The sequence below is a fragment of the Chenopodium album genome, chromosome 20, assembly GCF_948465745.1.
Source record: "Chenopodium album chromosome 20, dcCheAlbu1.1, whole genome shotgun sequence".
Classification (NCBI taxonomy): Eukaryota; Viridiplantae; Streptophyta; class Magnoliopsida; order Caryophyllales; family Amaranthaceae; genus Chenopodium; species Chenopodium album.
Window position 1 is genome coordinate 4,150,866 of NC_137853.1, and position 16,911 is coordinate 4,167,776.

Genomic DNA, 16,911 nt, shown 5'->3' on the forward strand with positions numbered 1-16,911 from the left:
AATACACGTCCGTTATTTTTTTTTTTTAGTATTTTTTTTTTCATTGCTGACGGTGGTTTTAAGCTCTCAAAATTGTGTGGAGTAAGGCCCTGTTCTCTTCACCTTACAAAAATAATATTAAGTAAAAATAATTTCAGTTCAGTAAAAATAAGTTCAGTTCAGTAAAAATAATTTCAGTTCAGTAAAAATAAGTTCAGTTCAGTAAAATTCGGTTTTCTTAAAGAAGAATTATAATAGAAAATCAGTAAAAATAATTTCAGTTCAGTAAAAATAAGTTCAGTTCAGTAAAAATAATTTTAGTTCAGCAAAATAAATTAAGGTGAATCAAACAGGGCCTAACTTACAAAATACTAATCATACTTAGCTTTAACGAACTCCATGTAGAATTTTATGAGATGTCAATTAATAGTTATGTTATTCTTATATTCTTAATATTGCCATGCACATGGTTATCATAACAGGATCTAATTGATTAATACTACTGTCCACTTATACTTAATTTTGTCTTCTATTTTTCACTTTTCTTAAAAGAGTTCAAAACCAAGATACCATTATGTAAACCTTGTTGGAGTTTTTAGATATTTATCATAGTTAAACTCTAAGGGCCTGTTCATATTTACTTAATTTCAGTTCAGTTCAGTTCAGTTCAGCTCCAATCAGTTCAGTTCAGTTCAGTTCAGTTCAGTTCCAATCAGTTCAGTTCAGTTCAGCTCTTAATTTCCCTCTCACATAAAATATTCATTTCAGCTCAATTCAGTTCAGTTCAGTTCAGTTCAGTTCAGCTCCAATCAGTTCAGTTCAGTTCAGTTCAGCTTAATTTAGTAAATATGAACAGGCCCTAAGTCTAAATACATTTGCTTCAAAAGATCAAGCACAAAATTTGCCTTAATTGAGTGACATTAATCACCAATATTTCTTTGTGCCATATTACACTAATACTTCCTTATTTATCCTAGCCGTTTGCATCTTGATTGAAAGGCTAAATTAAATTCTCTTGATTGATTAGTGGTGATACTTGATTTTAGGGAATTAAAATTCTCATTTGACTAATCATATGTCCAAGTACGTTTTGCACATCATAGCATCACTACTATATATAAACCAACCCTTTGCATTTCATTTGAGGACGAAAAAAAAAAGATACTTTTTCTTCTTTACTCCAAAAATGTTACACAAAATTAAATGGTTTCTGGTTTTGGGCATTGATCATGGTGTTCTCAATCTAGCTCTCCATAGTACACCGAAGAGTTAGAGTCGTGTAACTCTGGAGGTCGATTGCTATGAGTCCGTGTGTACAAGTACGAGGCAAATTCGACTTTAGGGCAGTAATGCTATGTCACGCCACGACATTAAATCAGATAAGTTTGTTCTATTATTAATTGCTATTAGTCATAATTCCTACAATCTAAAGTCGATTTTGTATTTCTATTGTGACTAATAGTGATACTTGTTTTTTATTTCTATTGTCAAGACTATTACTTGTCGTTTGTTTAAGCCATGAACTTTGGAATTTATATTGTGTTTTTGGATCGTGTGTGAAATCATCAATTTAAGGAGAATACATATTGCATATAATTTATCAATTTGAAAACAAGTCATTGTATACGTCAAACCTTTTACATACTTGAAATAGTATACTTCGTATAATCGTATATAGTACTCCTATCACGTGTTAATTATTTGACCTCAAATATTGTCAAAAATATAATAATTTTAAAATAGACATATTTTCCAATCCAATTAAAGATAATGTCATGATATAATTAGTACTAGTTTGTGTACCCACTTTATTAATTTAGGAGGTCCACCGCATCAACCACCAACCCTGCCCATCTTCAACCTCTTTTACTTGTTTTAATTTCTCACGAACTCTATATCTTCTCCCTTTATAATCTCTCTTCTCTTTGATAATTATCAGATAAAATTTCCCAATTTTCGCAAATTAGGGTTTTGTTGAATTGAAGATCCAACAATGGAGGATTTAGAAGGAGGTGTTGATTATCTTGCTGATGAAAGGAAGAAGGCTCAATTTGATGTTAATGCAATGAAGATCTTATGGGCTGGTAATCAACATCGATTTCAAATTGCTGATCGTATGGCTCGTCTTGTTGCTAGTGATCCTGTATGTTTTTCTCTCTCCTCTATTTTTTTGATTAATTTAAGAAACAAGCTGAATTTTTGGAATTTTGATACAGTATTTTTTTTGCTTTGTATTCATCGAAATTTTGATTTTTGTGCTTGTAGAATTGTGTTGTTGTTTATGTTTGTTTGGAGTTACATCATATTTGTTTTATTTCAATTGGTGAAATTTTTAGATTTTTTGAATCTTTGAGTGATTAAATTTATGGAATTTTGAACAATTTAGATGAGTACTGAGTAGAATTTTGGAAACTAAAGTTGCATTTTGAAGCTGAAATTGTGACATTACTTTGAAATATGTGGTCGGTTTAGCCTTGAATTAGGTACTGGAATATTTGTTTTGATTGTATATTGAGTTAATAGTTGATTATAAATATGTTTAGCAAAGATGCATTGCTCCTACATGCGACAGCTATGTCAAAATTGTTGGCGAATCGACGAGGCTAATGTAGTTTATGATGGTGAGCTCTGTCTTGTTTGGTTTTGCAGGAATTCAAGAAGGATGATAGAGTTAGGCTAGAAAGGAAGGAGCTATTTAAGAACACACTAAGAAAAGCGAATCATGCTTGGAAGAGAATCATTGAACTAAAATTGACTGGTATGTTTCGGGTCGTGTTTGCTAGTTGCAATAATATGCACTGTATTTTTCTTTTGTTTCCGGTAGACCATAAGGCGTAGACCCCATAGCTATATTATTATAGTTAGGAAGTTAACATATTGTTACTATTGCAGAAGAGGAAGCTAGTCAGTTAAGGTTCTTTGTTGATGAGCCTGCTTATACAGATCTTCATTGGGTAAATTATTCAACTTTATTTTGGTGATGATATTCTTTTTGGTTCTTGTGTGGTTATGTTTAGATCTAAATTGTTCCTTTTCTTTTTCAATTTAGATTGTTTGATTGTTTAAATTCTGCTAACAATAATCTTATTATAAATTTTACGCTCAGGGTATGTTTGTTCCTGCTATTAAAGGACAAGGCACAGAGGAGCAGCAGCGCAAGTGGCTCCCATTGGCTTATAGGATGCAAATTATAGGGTGCTATGCTCAAACTGAACTTGGTCATGGCTCCAATGTGCAGGGGCTTGAAACCACTGCCACATTTGATCCTGAGACGGATGAATTTGTGATACATAGTCCAACGTTGACATCTAGCAAAGTTAGTGAATAATTTTTCCCAGTATTTGAATGTTTTTCCTTTCCATATTTTTAACTTTAAGGATTTTCAAATCTTTGAATGGTTTCTTCTTAGCTTTGCTTATACTTCCAAAATTTGGAAAACTTCCAATTGGAATCTGGATGATTGAACCCATCACAGAGTTCTGTTAATCCAATCTTTAGGCTGAAAACTAATGAATTTGGCTCTTTTGCTAACTTTGCAGTGGTGGCCTGGTGGCTTGGGAAAAATTTCCACACATGCAGTTGTTTATGCTCGCTTAATGACAGATGGGAAGGAACATGGGGTTCACGGTAACTATCAGATGAGAGTAACCCTCTCTCACTTGTTTTTGTTAATGCATTTCATCAATCAATCAAAGCCTTAATCCCATAAGTGGGGTCAGCTACATGAACCAAAAGTGTTAATGCATTTCATTGTCATAACAGTTTTTTTTATGCCAACGATATTTACCTTGTTCAAGTTTTTTGTCCTTCAAGGTTTCATTGTACAACTGCGAAGCTTGGAGGATCACTTGCCTTTGCCTGGTATCACTGTTGGTGATATTGGGATGAAGTTTGGAAATGGAGCTTATAACACAATGGACAATGGAGTCTTGCGATTTGATAATGTGCGCATTCCTAGAGATCAAATGCTCATGCGGTTGGTTCTTGGCTTTTCAAAATCTATCTTATCTTGTGCTTTACTTACACTTTTTATTGATACGAGTATAATTTTATATATTCCCATTTTTACTAGTCTTTATGATGATACTTCCAAAGTTAGCTGTTTCTTTTCATGGTACCTTATTTGAAGTAATATAACTTAATTAAAATTAATTTCTGTGCCATCTCTGGTTATATGTTGCGGACTTTGTCTTTGATATGCAGACATGATTTTACATTTGATTGTATACTGGTGTGGTTGAACATTAATTAGCTAGTTGGTGAAGCAATAGCTTCTTGTTTGGATGGGATAAAATAGGATTAAAAGTAAAATCCCTCAAGGCCCTCAGCTATTATTAATTCCCCTTTTCACCAAGATATGCCTTGAGTTTGCTTAGTTTTTACCTTCTTGAACACTAAGGGATCTTAACGTCTAAGTTTTAATTTGGGAGATCTTTCAAATTCTAATCCTGGATATCAAGATTAAATGTCCACTTTTAAGATTCATTGGACCTCTCCTGAGATAAATTCATGCAATAAAATTTTGGATGATATGAGATGGAAGCTTGAAGTATTTTGTGTGGTTTTGGAATTGGAATTAGATATGGATTTTTGTGGTCTATGAGCAATGCAAATAAGGATATTTTGGTAATGGATGAAAGAGATATTGATTGAGAATTTGAGTGCTTGGAGGATAAGAGAGAGAAATAAGTCTGTTATTTAAGATTTGGCTCTTCAAAGGAAGATGCTGATTAAAAAAAATGAATGATGAATGCCATATTCATTTTTATAATGACATTCTGTATGTCACTTGTGTAAATTCCAAATTGAATCTCAATGATTTGACCGATATTGATTTTAGAAAAGGGCCTTATGTTTTGAGTTATTTCCAAGAATGATATGATGGTGAATTGACAACAGCCATGAAATTTTGGTTTGCACATAATGCTGGATTTGCTATTCTGATTCTGTTTTGCATGGCCTCAGTGTGTTGCAGGTGACAAGGGAAGGAAATGTTGTGAAGTCTGATGTCCCTCGGCAGCTAATTTATGGTACTATGGTTTACGTTCGGCAAACAATTGTGTATGATGCTTCGCGGGCTCTATCAAAAGCAGTTTGTATTGCCACAAGGTATAGTGCTGTTCGTCGACAGTTTGGTTCTCAGAATGGACGTGAGACTCAGGTATTAAGAGATACATGACAGTCAAACAACTGGGTTTTATTTTTTTTCTTCCTTTTTCTCCTGTATGAGGTTTTTATGTAAAGACTTATTTTAAGATTAAATTTACAGAGAATTCCTAGTTTCTTATTTTTAGTGAGCTACCGTAGAAGACTTTTTATATTTTGGGTTTGTGTTTATGTTTTGCTGTTGGTTCTGAAATTGCTTGTCAAGTTTTAGTTAACTCTGAACTCTTATAGAGTGGACCTTATTAAAAGTGTTAGTTGATGACCCAAGAGACACTATTTTTATTGTTTTGCTTGTTACATAAAGTCATATGCATGCTTTGTTCATTGTAGGTTATTGATTACAAAACCCAGCAAAGTAGGCTCTTTCCTTTGCTGGCTACAGCTTATGCTTATAGAATTGTTGGAGAGTGGCTAAAGTGGCTCTACAACGACGTGACTGCGAGATTGCAAGCCAATGATTTCTCTACACTGCCTGAGGCCCATGCTTGCACTGCAGGATTGAAGTCCTTGACAACATCAGTAACTGCTGTATGTGGAAATCTGTATATTTTAAATTTTATCGAGTGCTAATGGTAACATAACTAACATATGAATATATGATCTGTCCTTCATGCCCTAGTTGCTGCATCCTGCATGCCTTTGTGCAATTATACTTTCTTCCGTATTTAGCTGTAAAAGTTTTGATATGCTTGTATCGTATGCCCATATGATATAGTGATATACCTTGTTAATTGGATAATCAAGAACTTGACTTTGCAGATGAGTTTGTTAGCATAGATCACAAACCTTGCTTTCATTCTGACATTGAATCTATTATTTTCCAAATACATGGTGAAAGCAGTTTGCTTAATCATTTGGTGCATCTTCAGCAAATTATGGATTCACAAAGTTGATATCAAGTGCTATGTTTGCATTACTGCATATTCTGATATTGAATTTGTTTTGATATTCTGTTGAAACTACTGTCAGCTATTAGTACATTATGGACAAACACTTGCTGATTATAATTTGTTGATTCTCATATGCATTTTTTTTTTTTTTTGGATACAGGATGCTATTGAAGAATGCCGAAAACTATGTGGAGGGCATGGCTATCTCTGTAGCAGTGGGCTCCCTGAGTTATTTGCTGTCTATGTTCCTGCTTGTACTTATGAAGGTGACAATGTTGTTTTGCTTTTGCAGGTAATGATCTCTCTCTCTCTCTCTCTCTCTCTCTCTTTCTCTCTCTCTCTCTGCACGCACACGCACACACTTTTGCTCAAACTCAGGTACAGATGGCTAACTAAGAGTCTAACTCCCTTTTTCACATTTTTACTCCTGCAATCCCTTTTACCTTTTGGGTGAGGGGACATAATTATATAAGTATTCTATCCCTCCTCTCCATTTTACTTGATGATATATCTCTTTCGTAGAAGTTTAAGGATGTAATAAAAAAATAAAGCTTAGATAATCTTCTTGTTACGGAAATAATCTGTCAATTTTTATTCTCAAATCTCAAGATGGAAAATATTGAAATATGTTTACTTGGCTTTGTCTTCATGGCTCTTTTCAAATAATTTGAGGCATATCAAATGGAAATGCATCATGTAAAATGGGACAAAGGAAGTAATAGTTTGATTAAATTAGGGGTTCTATGGGAAGTATATCATCTTTTGACATTTTTAATACATTAATATGATAGGTACAAAAATCAATAATGTTTTCTGACTGTATAAGTTGCGTATAAGAAGCCTTTTATTACTCCAAGGGGCTAGACGTGCAATCCTCTGTGCCTCTGTGTAGGAATTAGGGTAGTGTTAACAATCATATTGATGTTGAGGTACTGGCAGGTTTGGTGGTTGCAGCAGTTACGTTCTGCTGTGCTTGTTAATACAAATTATTCACCTATTTGATTGTTACTGACGTAGATAGCTTATTAGCCTTTCCTAAACTGGACGAAAGAAAATGAGTGAAGAATTTCATGCTGCTTTGAAATCTAGGGGCTTGGAGTTACCAAATAGGAAGTACTTTTTGTAATGTTGATTTGACATCTTTTTATTTTACCCTTCCATCAGGTTGCTCGTATTCTCATGAAGACTGTATCTCAACTGGGATCTGGTAAACCGCCTGTTGGAACAATGGAATACATGGGGAGGGCAGAACATCTGTTGCAATCCCAGTGTAGTGCTCAGAAAGGTTTGATGTTCATATCTGATCCTCACACTCAAGCAAACTTTTGTGCTCATTTCATATGGTTGATGATGCTATTTATGAGATCAATGTCTTGCTGATTTGTTGATGGCTGTTTAAATATTTGTTGTCATGCAGCTGAAGATTGGTTGAACCCTGATGTAGTACTAGAGGCTTTTGAAGCACGATCAGTTAGAATGTCTGTTGCTTGTGCTAAAAATTTAAGCCAATTTTCAAACCCAGAAGAAGGTAATTTTTTTTTTTTTTTTTGAAACAAGGTAATTTATCAATAGTAGACTAGGTGTTTTTAATTGTTTCCGTCAGTGAATCATGGAAAATTGTTTGGGTTTTTGGGAGATTTTAATGTGTAAACTACTGACCTTATTGTGATTAAATTATTCTTTGTTTTTTTTTTCTCTATTTAGATGTTGGCAACTTACAGGCATGATAAATTGGAGGACACAAATCTTTTAAACTACTTTTTTTATCATTTGGTTGAAAACGAAGTACATCATTTTAATTTGCCATAATTTATTTCTTACAGGCTTTCTAGAACTCTCAGCTGATCTTGTGGGAGCTTCTGTGGCTCACTGCCAGCTTATAGTGGTTTCGAAGTAAGCAAACCACCCTCATTTTCCTGAGTCCTCTCCTTTTGTAACTGTAATATTATTTTTTTTGTTTGATTTTTATTTATCCTAGACTTGCAAGACCATCATAATCACCTGTATCGGGTATTAGTGAATCAGCGATGATATAATAGTATTAACTATCACGACTATCTTCTTTTTGAACTTCAGCTGATATATCTCAACCACCTCTGTCCCTCAGCATAACAATCATATCAATGAAGCAATGGCTAATATATGTTATACAATTATAAATTTCAAGCTAATATATACACATGGTGCATATATGGGCAGAGGTAGGGTAATAATTTGTAAAATTGGTTTAACGAGAACATGAATTAGGCCCCATTGGTGAGATAATTTTAAGCGCTTGAGAGTTAAAAATGTATTTGTTTTTTAAATATGCTTTATTTGTTAAGTTTCATATTGATTCTTCTCACTTTATTCCTGCACTGAAAGGTTCATTGAGAAATTGAAACAAGACATACCTGGGGAAGGAGTTAAAGAACAGTTGCAAGCCCTCTGTGGTATCTATGCACTTTCAATCCTGGGGAAGCATCTTGGGGATTTCCTGTCCACTGGTTGCATCAAACCTAAGCAAGCTTCCCTTGCAAATGATCTCCTCAGATCGTTATTTTCCAAGGTATTTAATACATTATAGTTTTATTCAAGCTGTATTACTCTCGCATCTATCTGCTAACATCCATGGCTGGCTGGCTTCACAGGTACGTCCAAATGCAATTGCTCTTGTTGATGCATTCAACTATACGGATCACTTCCTTGGTTCAGTCTTGGGGCGGTACGATGGGAACGTGTATCCAAAGCTCTATAAAGAAGCATGGAGGGATCCTTTCAATGAATCAGCTGTCCCTGAAGGTTTCCATGAGTATGTTCGACCTATTCTGAAGCGACAGGTCCGGAGTTCCCGGCTCTAAGGTCAAGAATCGGGTAATAAAGTTCCTGAATAACAAAGAAAAAGGAACATACTAGAGAAGGGGAAAGGTGCTGCAATATACTGACATGTTGCCTATTCTAATTTGTTGCTTAGACAGTCAAAATTACATGTAATTAAATTCATAAGGAAATATTTGGTTCTCTTGTTCTTGGCAAACTCTTCTATGAGATGGTGTCAAGATAATTTATTATGAAACCAGGAATGACATTGCATCTTTCCCTATTTGTAAGGGTTATTGTACTCTTCCAACATTCAAGTATTAATTTTCTGACAAATTAAAACATCAAACTATTTAACAGGCTTGTAAATTAACCTATCCATCAGAGAATATCAGACGATCTTTCCTTGAATATCTTTACTACCTCTAACCCTCCATAGCCCCCATGGTAGTTGCATTGCATTGCATTGAAGCGCCATTTTGAGCATCACTTTTGCCTTGGTCACACTGCCACTCTACTTATACTCCTTACCCAGCGAGCTGAGTCTGCCAACAAATCAGTACCCAAGTAGTCTTTAATACCGCCTCCATACTACTACATACACCTTCCTAGCTAAAACAGCACTTTTTACCTGAACTTTCAAGCCTCATGACTTTTCTGATCACAGGGGAATGCCATGCAACATTACGTCGTTGCTGCCTGCTACTCCTCACAGCCCATAATCGAACTTCCCTTTCTTCCCTCTACGCGACAATCATCGAACAGCATCAGCCCCCACTTCTGCAGGATGATGAGCAAAGCTCCCTCGGATGACATTATTATATCAAGCTATTACTTATGACAATCCTGAAAAGCAAACATACGTTTCTAGTTTTCATATTGGTTTGAACAAATGTCGCATAGGATTCCCTCCCTTGAGTCATATATTCGCAACTGGCCATAATTTGGAACGAACACATCATATATTTCAGTGTCCTTGTGCTATTATTTGTAACTAGCTTGAAAGGCAAGAGTACGGTTCTGGTTTTCACATTGGTGAGATTGGTCTAATGAGGAAATTTAGGGCTTATTCTGATTGACTGACTGAACTGAATATTTTATAAAAGGAGGATATTAGGAACTAAAATGAACTAAACTGAACTGAACTTAAGCTGAAGAGAACTTAAGCCGAATAGAACAGACCCTTAATTTTAGTAAAGATCACCTGCTTATTTTTGTTTAGAATATGAAATATTCCCTTCATGTGGAAATAAATGATTCAGTACATGCATTTTGTTGATTATCAAAAGTTAAGGGTCAGTGTTCACTGTTCACAGGAATTTATCGTCAAACACGAATTATTATATCAATCAATATTATTGTCGTCCTTTACATTAGTTGGTACGAGTAGATTTCAAGTATATATTGTAATTAAACATATCTTTATCCACTAATACAAATCATACCACTAATTTCAAATATTTATACTAAGCATGTGATTCTGTTACATAGTAGATTAGTAGTATGAACTATTAAGCATCATTAATTACCACATTAGAGGCAAGCTATTAATATTAAGTACTTTGTAATACTAAAAGTCTCAAATAACATACGAGTACAAGGTCTTATCAGTACAGTTTCTCTTTGTCTTATTTGAGAATATTAAAAACTAACGAAAAACATTAATATAATTAGGTGTGTAGACAACAAATTTTATTAATAAAGATCAGAAAAAAGACACACATTAGAAACCTACTAGTGTGTAGACACAAATTACACTATATAAATATTATTACTTTATTGTATACACTTATAGGAGTACTTCTTATTAAACAAATTTCGTATAAATTTACTCTCATTATCATCTGAGTACTCCAAGTTTTTTATATAGTCAATCATCAAAAGTTTTGGCGTGTCATTGTTCACCTTCTAGGTTTCTACAGTACACATGACTCAATTCCATCGTCCACCAACACATACTACACACATTTTTTGTTTTTTTGTTTTTTCTTTTTAAGAAACGCATATTACATTATTACACACATTACTAGTATTTCAATTGTTAATTAACATACAGAGTAACAAATTAAATAGTTACCATAAAATGCTAAGGTCCATTGACCTTTTTTTTTCTAAAAGCAATCATTAGAACCCGAGATTAAGATTTCCTAAATAAAATGATTACGTAACAACCTTAAATATCACCCACACATTAATGAAGTGCTTCTTTTTACTTGAGCAGAATCTTGTAAAGCTAAATTTGGACAAACACAAAGTATCCAATGCTGTAATTTTTTTTTTTTTTTACACTGTTGTGAAGATAATAAAGTGGCCGAGGTGACACGTTGGCTAATACTTCCTCTAATACTCTTTGTTTTTATCTAGAATATTTTTGTGAGATAATTATAGTCAGGGTGGGATGAACATAAAAATTTCTTCATAGAGAAGTGATACGCTATGTTTTATTTAATTTTTGTCTCTTATTACCGGGGCTTGTCACTCTTTTGCGAACTAGCTTAGTGTGCATGTTGACCGTAAAAAAAAAACTTCTTTTTTACCAGAGTTAGGGGAAAACAAAAGAGCTTCATGCACAATAAAATGTCTTTTTTGAGCTCATAAAGTGCATTAAGCAGTGAAATAAAACACATTAGTAGTCAACTGATCAATTATTATTAGCACTAATTCGCATTTGAGAATTAATGACATTATGACAAGTTGTTTAAGTTATATTGGACAAATTAGTACAATAAAGACAAGATAATGTGTTTCCCATGAATGGCTCCACAAAACCACGTAAATACATTCATGAGTTTGATTAGACCTTAGAATATGTCTTATTATTTGAAAATGGGGCCATACATACGAAAGATTGCACTTAAAAAGAAGTTGCAGTTGCATACATATTGTGAATTAATGAATCACGTTTGTCATATCAAGTGGTTATTATTAAGTTCTACTGGTGATTAGAATATATATATGCTAATAATTCTTGCTAATATGACACTATACAACTCACTATTGTTATTATAATTGGTCTTTTTTCTATGATATTATTGGTCAATGTGGACAATGTCTCTTCAACAATTTGATAATAGCACCTAATACATTTTAAAAAAAATTTGCTATACTATTAGCAGCCTCGCCACAACTAACTAATTATGATATTTTTTTAAAAAAAAGACCTATTGGTAACTGTATTAGCATATTATACTTATTATGTGTTTTCGCAGACATATGGTATGTTGTTTATAATATGTTGGCTTATTTGCTAGGATTAAAATGAACTAAACTTGAAACTGACGATATTGCCCATACTTTTAGGGATGATTATGAGATCAAAAATTTGAAGATGAATTTAATTCGGGATAATTTTTGTCAAGGTAAGAGATATATAGACGTTATAATTCTTCGGTTATTGTAAAATGGCATTAGGCAGAGTAATTTTATAAAATGTGGCAATTAAGAAAACTTAGTTCATTATTCTTGTTGATCTTCTAAGAATATCTACACATTATTTGAAACCAAGTTATGCATGTTTCTATGACACTGCTAGTCAATGTACGTCTTTTTCAAAATTTGATAAATACAATACACCTAACATGTATAAGAGTATTGTTATATTTGTCATTGATTATAAAAAAACTACACAATAACTAACTTCTTATTATAATTTTTATTATACAGTAGTTATTGATTATCAATTTATCATCGTACTATATACTTATTACTACCTCTGTTACAGGTTATGTGCAACGATTAGACATTTTTCCTCTCTGCTTTATGTCAAATCGTTGCACATAACCTGTAACGAAGGTAGTAGGTGCATTAGCAATACACGGTCTAATAATATTTATAATTTTCCTATTGTCTTATGGTATACGACACTACTCATTTTCGTTCTGTAAGTTGTCAAATTCTTTTCGTATGGATGCCAATCATGTCATTATACCATAGACCTGACTTAATAAGGTACTTAATCGATTTAGTCATGAACATGAGAGGATCGATATAAGAAGAGTTATTTTTCTTGTTGTTGTTGACATGGCTTTTTAGCACTTTGAATTATTATTTGGATAAATTGGTTACCCTAAAATCTGGGATTAATACAATATAATTATCGATCAAAAGAAAAACTTATTTTTTAGATGATGAGTACGTATGGAATTTGTACAAAGTTATAAGAAATACTCCATATTTTGGCAACAAGTATTATAGAAACATTATTTGATACGGAGTAGTAAGCTCAGCTTATTATGTGCTTGTCTCAGTTAATCTGGTTGTCTTAGAAATGATTATGTTCATCAATACTTTGACGAAAGCTAAAACATAAAGCTTATTAAATAGCGAAAGCAAATTAATCATTGCTATGCTAGAATTACCTTCTTTTTTTTTTAATTTTCTTTATTCTTTTTTTTTTTTCCTCCTTTTCTAATCACAAACGAGTGTACATTTTATTGCTTTTGACAATACATAGCCTTGTAGGACAAGGTACTCCATAGTAACTATTGCTACGATTAGTAAATGATTATTATCAACGAACATTGGTGATCAATAGGCGGCCTCCACGTAATCACAAACAATATAATTATTATAATATTTCTTTTTTCTCGCTTTTAAGACCCTACTACAACGTCTTTAAAATTTACTTCCTCCGTTCTTTTTTACTTGACCCGCTTTGACTTTTACACTATTCACCACCCCTCTTTCGACCGTCTTTTGTGAATAGTATGTTAGGAAAAACATATTTATGTGAGATCTTTTTGAATTCGTCTTAATAAGTATTATCATAATATGTAACTTTTGTAATTTTTACTAATGGAGAATTAAAGTTATTAATCATTAAAGTTTTGCATTGGCAAGCGTGATAAAAGAATCAGGTCAAGTAAAAAAAGAACAGAGGAAGTATTTAATTTTTAATTCGCAAGGTTTATATATGATAATAATCATAGAACGTAAGATTGATATTAAAATGTTAACAACCAAGTAAATCACTTAGCAATATAGCTTAACTATGTAATAATTAGAATATCAATTAATTGCACGAGGTTACCAAAATCATACAATAATATAAAATTATATATGCTTTATAAATGAGATCTAGATTGATTATATTTAATAGAACAAAGGACTAAGACCAACTAACAAGGAACCTGTTAAAAATAATGTCAATGCCATATAATTTTTTACATTAAATTAAGCTAAACAAATCAAGATGGGTCCCTTTATAAACACACAAGAAAAAGGGTAAAAAAGAGAGTGGGAGATGGGGCAAAGCTAGGAAAGAGCCGAATTAGTGTCAATACTAGTTCTACCACTTTTGTCTTTTGGCTCTTCTTCCTATAAATATACCCCATCTACTCTTTATTCCTTGAGAAGCTACTATATTACTTATGTTTAGTTATTAGTCACATTACTCACATATATATATGTTCACATAAGATCTAAAACCTTATATTTGAGGCATTCCTTATGGAAGAACCATCCATGATCACTACTTCTTCATATTGTGATCTCCATACCACCTCTCCCTCCACCTCCTCCTCCACCACCTCCGTCGCCACAAAAACTCGTACGAAAAGGTCGAATGAGAAAATTAGTAATGAGGGTCGAAAAAAGAAGTGTACCGAAAATTTTGAAGGGAAACACCCTACGTATAGGGGTGTAAGGATGAGGAATTGGGGTAAATGGGTATCGGAAATCCGCGAGCCTAGGAAAAAGTCAAGGATATGGCTAGGGACATTCGCCACGGCTGATATGGCTGCTCGAGCCCATGACGTGGCGGCCCTAGCCATTAAGGGTCATAATGCATACTTAAATTTTCCCGAGTTAGCACATCAACTTCCCAAGCCATCTAGCACGGCTCCTAAGGATATCCAAGCCGCGGCTATTAAAGCCGCCTTGGATTTTCCCGACTCATCACAAGCCGAGCCATCACCTCAAGCCGACTCCCCGGCTACAACAATCACGTCAACATCATCCAACTACGACACGTCATCATCAGCTTCATCATCCAATTATGATCATACCTTTGACGACACAATATTTTTCAACTTGCCCGATCTCTTCTTAGACCTTGAAAATGTTATTAAATTCGAAGACTCGCTACACTGGCAGCTACCCGAAGCCGACGAGCAGCCGGCTCACATTGAAGATCATCAGCCAGCAGATTCATTCTTATGGGATTACTAGCAAAAAAATAAATTATGTAGGCTAATTAATTTTATTATTGACTTTTCATCATCCCCTGCATAAAAATTTGGTAAAAACGTACAATTTACCACTTTTGATCCAATTATAGTTAAAGTTGTGGCAAATTGAGTGGTCAAATTTGGAAGAGCTAGAAGCTAAGCTATCACTTTGTGGCGTGTGTATGAAGGGATGAAGCTATGATGGTTAATTTCGTGCGACTCAATTATACTCTGCCAAAGGGAGCCTTCAATTTTTATTTTTTTTTAACTAACTTTACAATGTTGAGTGACATTTCAGAAATTGTATGTGAGATGTAAAACACATAGATTTTTTTTTTTTTATTTTATTATTATTATTATTTTACGGTTTATTATTCTTTAATTTTGTTAGCATGGAAAAAGAAAAAAAAAAAGAAGAAAAAAAATCTACTTGTATTAGCTAGGAGTTTATTTAGAGCGCATATGTACGTAATATTTAGTCTTACCATACATGAAAAATAAATTAGTTTTGTAAATAATCTACAAGTATCTAGATTTTTATTAGTTATTTATTTTGTGTTTATATTATAATACAAAGTGCAACCTTACTTGCAGCTAGTCCAATCAAGTATAAGAAAATCAAAAGATTCCGTTTCGGAAGCAAATATCCTTCTAAGATGCGGACATTTTTCTAAGGAGTTAACTCGTCTCCATAAACTAAACATCAATTTACAGTTTGTTCTAGCTATTTAGATCTTGTTATTCAGCTTATATTCACCTATTTTTGGGGGGGGGGGAAAAAAACACAAATACGATTAAAAAAAAAAACAGGTAAGCAAAATGCACTCTTAATTACAGAGTATGTAACAATGTAAAGTGCTATAATTCGGAAAAATATGTAACAATGTGTAACAATAAGATTCAAACTCTAGACTAGAGTTAAAATTCAAGAAAGCTTAAAAAATACTTGGTTAACCAGCAAGCTACACTTAATTTATTGCTAAAAAGCTACACCAAATTCTATTTTTATGTAGTTGCAAGGTAAGGCGTACCCTTGGTACAAGCTATCCGCCCCTGTACTATGTAGTAATTCATCACATTTTGATATCGTCGTATAGTAGTATACTTGTAGCCTTGTAGGGTAAGAATGTACACCACTTTGTGGTTTTTGGCTAATAAAGAGAGTGATAATAGTTAATACTACGTATTAATTAAATATACTATGAATCTATTATTGAAATGAGCAACTATTGTGTAGTACATGTTTATTAATGAAACCCTCATAATTTTCTACAAATAACGTGGAGCACACGGGAGAAAGATCTCGGCGCATAGTGATAAATTTAATCAGGGAGACAAATTATATAATAAATCAAGTTGTCTAAACGAAAATATAAACTCCAAAAGGAATACTGTTTTTTCAGAGAATCAAATTTTCAAGCAAATTTTATAAAATATTAGTCAATAATTTTCTTTTGGAAGTCTTTTCGTTTCTATTTCTTTCTCAAACTAAAATCATCAAGTTTATAAAAAAACAATAAGGTTTATAACAACATCAGCAATATTGTTAATATATCAATAATACTACTCCGTATGATGGAAGAATCAAAAAGCAAAGATCTTACCACTAACCAACCACTTCCCAATATAATCTATTACCTAACCATAATAAATTGATGAATTAGAAAAATACAATACCCACCCCCAACATTGACAAGGTCGGAAATTTATTAAATATCAAGGTGCGTAATAGACCTTATACTGTGGTCAATTTTATTCTAATAACATTTGCGCAAAAGATTTTAGCAGTCTAGCACTATTCATTTTAGGGCCTGTTCATTTTAGCTTAATTTCAGTTCAGCTCTAATCAGTTCAGTTCAATTCATTCAGCTCCTAATTTCCTTCTCTCATAAAATATTCATTTTATCTCC

At 33.2% G+C, this 16,911-nt stretch overlaps 2 protein-coding genes across 2 annotated transcripts; both read left to right on the top strand.

Annotated features, from left to right (window-relative positions):
* The first annotated feature begins 1,795 nt into the window (after positions 1-1,795).
* On the top strand, positions 1,796-9,117 carry LOC145597969 (peroxisomal acyl-coenzyme A oxidase 1-like). The gene is made up of 14 exons (XM_081654249.1): positions 1,796-2,122; positions 2,629-2,737; positions 2,872-2,933; positions 3,086-3,295; positions 3,519-3,606; positions 3,793-3,955; positions 4,945-5,140; positions 5,476-5,673; positions 6,196-6,327; positions 7,200-7,320; positions 7,453-7,563; positions 7,859-7,928; positions 8,400-8,583; positions 8,666-9,117. The coding sequence occupies exons 1-14, from the start codon at positions 1,973-1,975 to the stop codon at positions 8,873-8,875; spliced, it is 2,004 nt and encodes a 667-aa protein (XP_081510375.1). The 5' UTR covers positions 1,796-1,972; the 3' UTR covers positions 8,876-9,117.
* A 5,095-nt stretch (positions 9,118-14,212) lies between these two features.
* On the top strand, positions 14,213-15,535 carry LOC145599232 (ethylene-responsive transcription factor ERF039-like). Its single transcript, XM_081655634.1, has one exon. It carries the CDS (start codon positions 14,283-14,285, stop codon positions 15,000-15,002), a length of 720 nt encoding a protein of 239 aa, XP_081511760.1. The 5' UTR covers positions 14,213-14,282; the 3' UTR covers positions 15,003-15,535.
* The last annotated feature ends 1,376 nt before the right edge of the window (positions 15,536-16,911 follow it).

What these genes read in the sequence shown, in the direction of transcription:
- LOC145597969 (XM_081654249.1), top strand. Translation starts at nt 1,973, where the DNA reads ATGGAGGATTTAGAAGGAGGTGTTGATTATCTTGCTGATGAAAGGAAG. An exon ending in CATTGAACTAAAATTGACTG is followed by an intron (nt 2,738 to 2,871) that starts GTATGTTTCGGG and finishes TTACTATTGCAG; the next exon opens with AAGAGGAAGCTAGTCAGTTA. An exon ending in AGAATGGACGTGAGACTCAG is followed by an intron (nt 5,141 to 5,475) that starts GTATTAAGAGAT and finishes TGTTCATTGTAG; the next exon opens with GTTATTGATTACAAAACCCA.
- LOC145599232 (XM_081655634.1), top strand. Translation starts at nt 14,283, where the DNA reads ATGGAAGAACCATCCATGATCACTACTTCTTCATATTGTGATCTCCAT.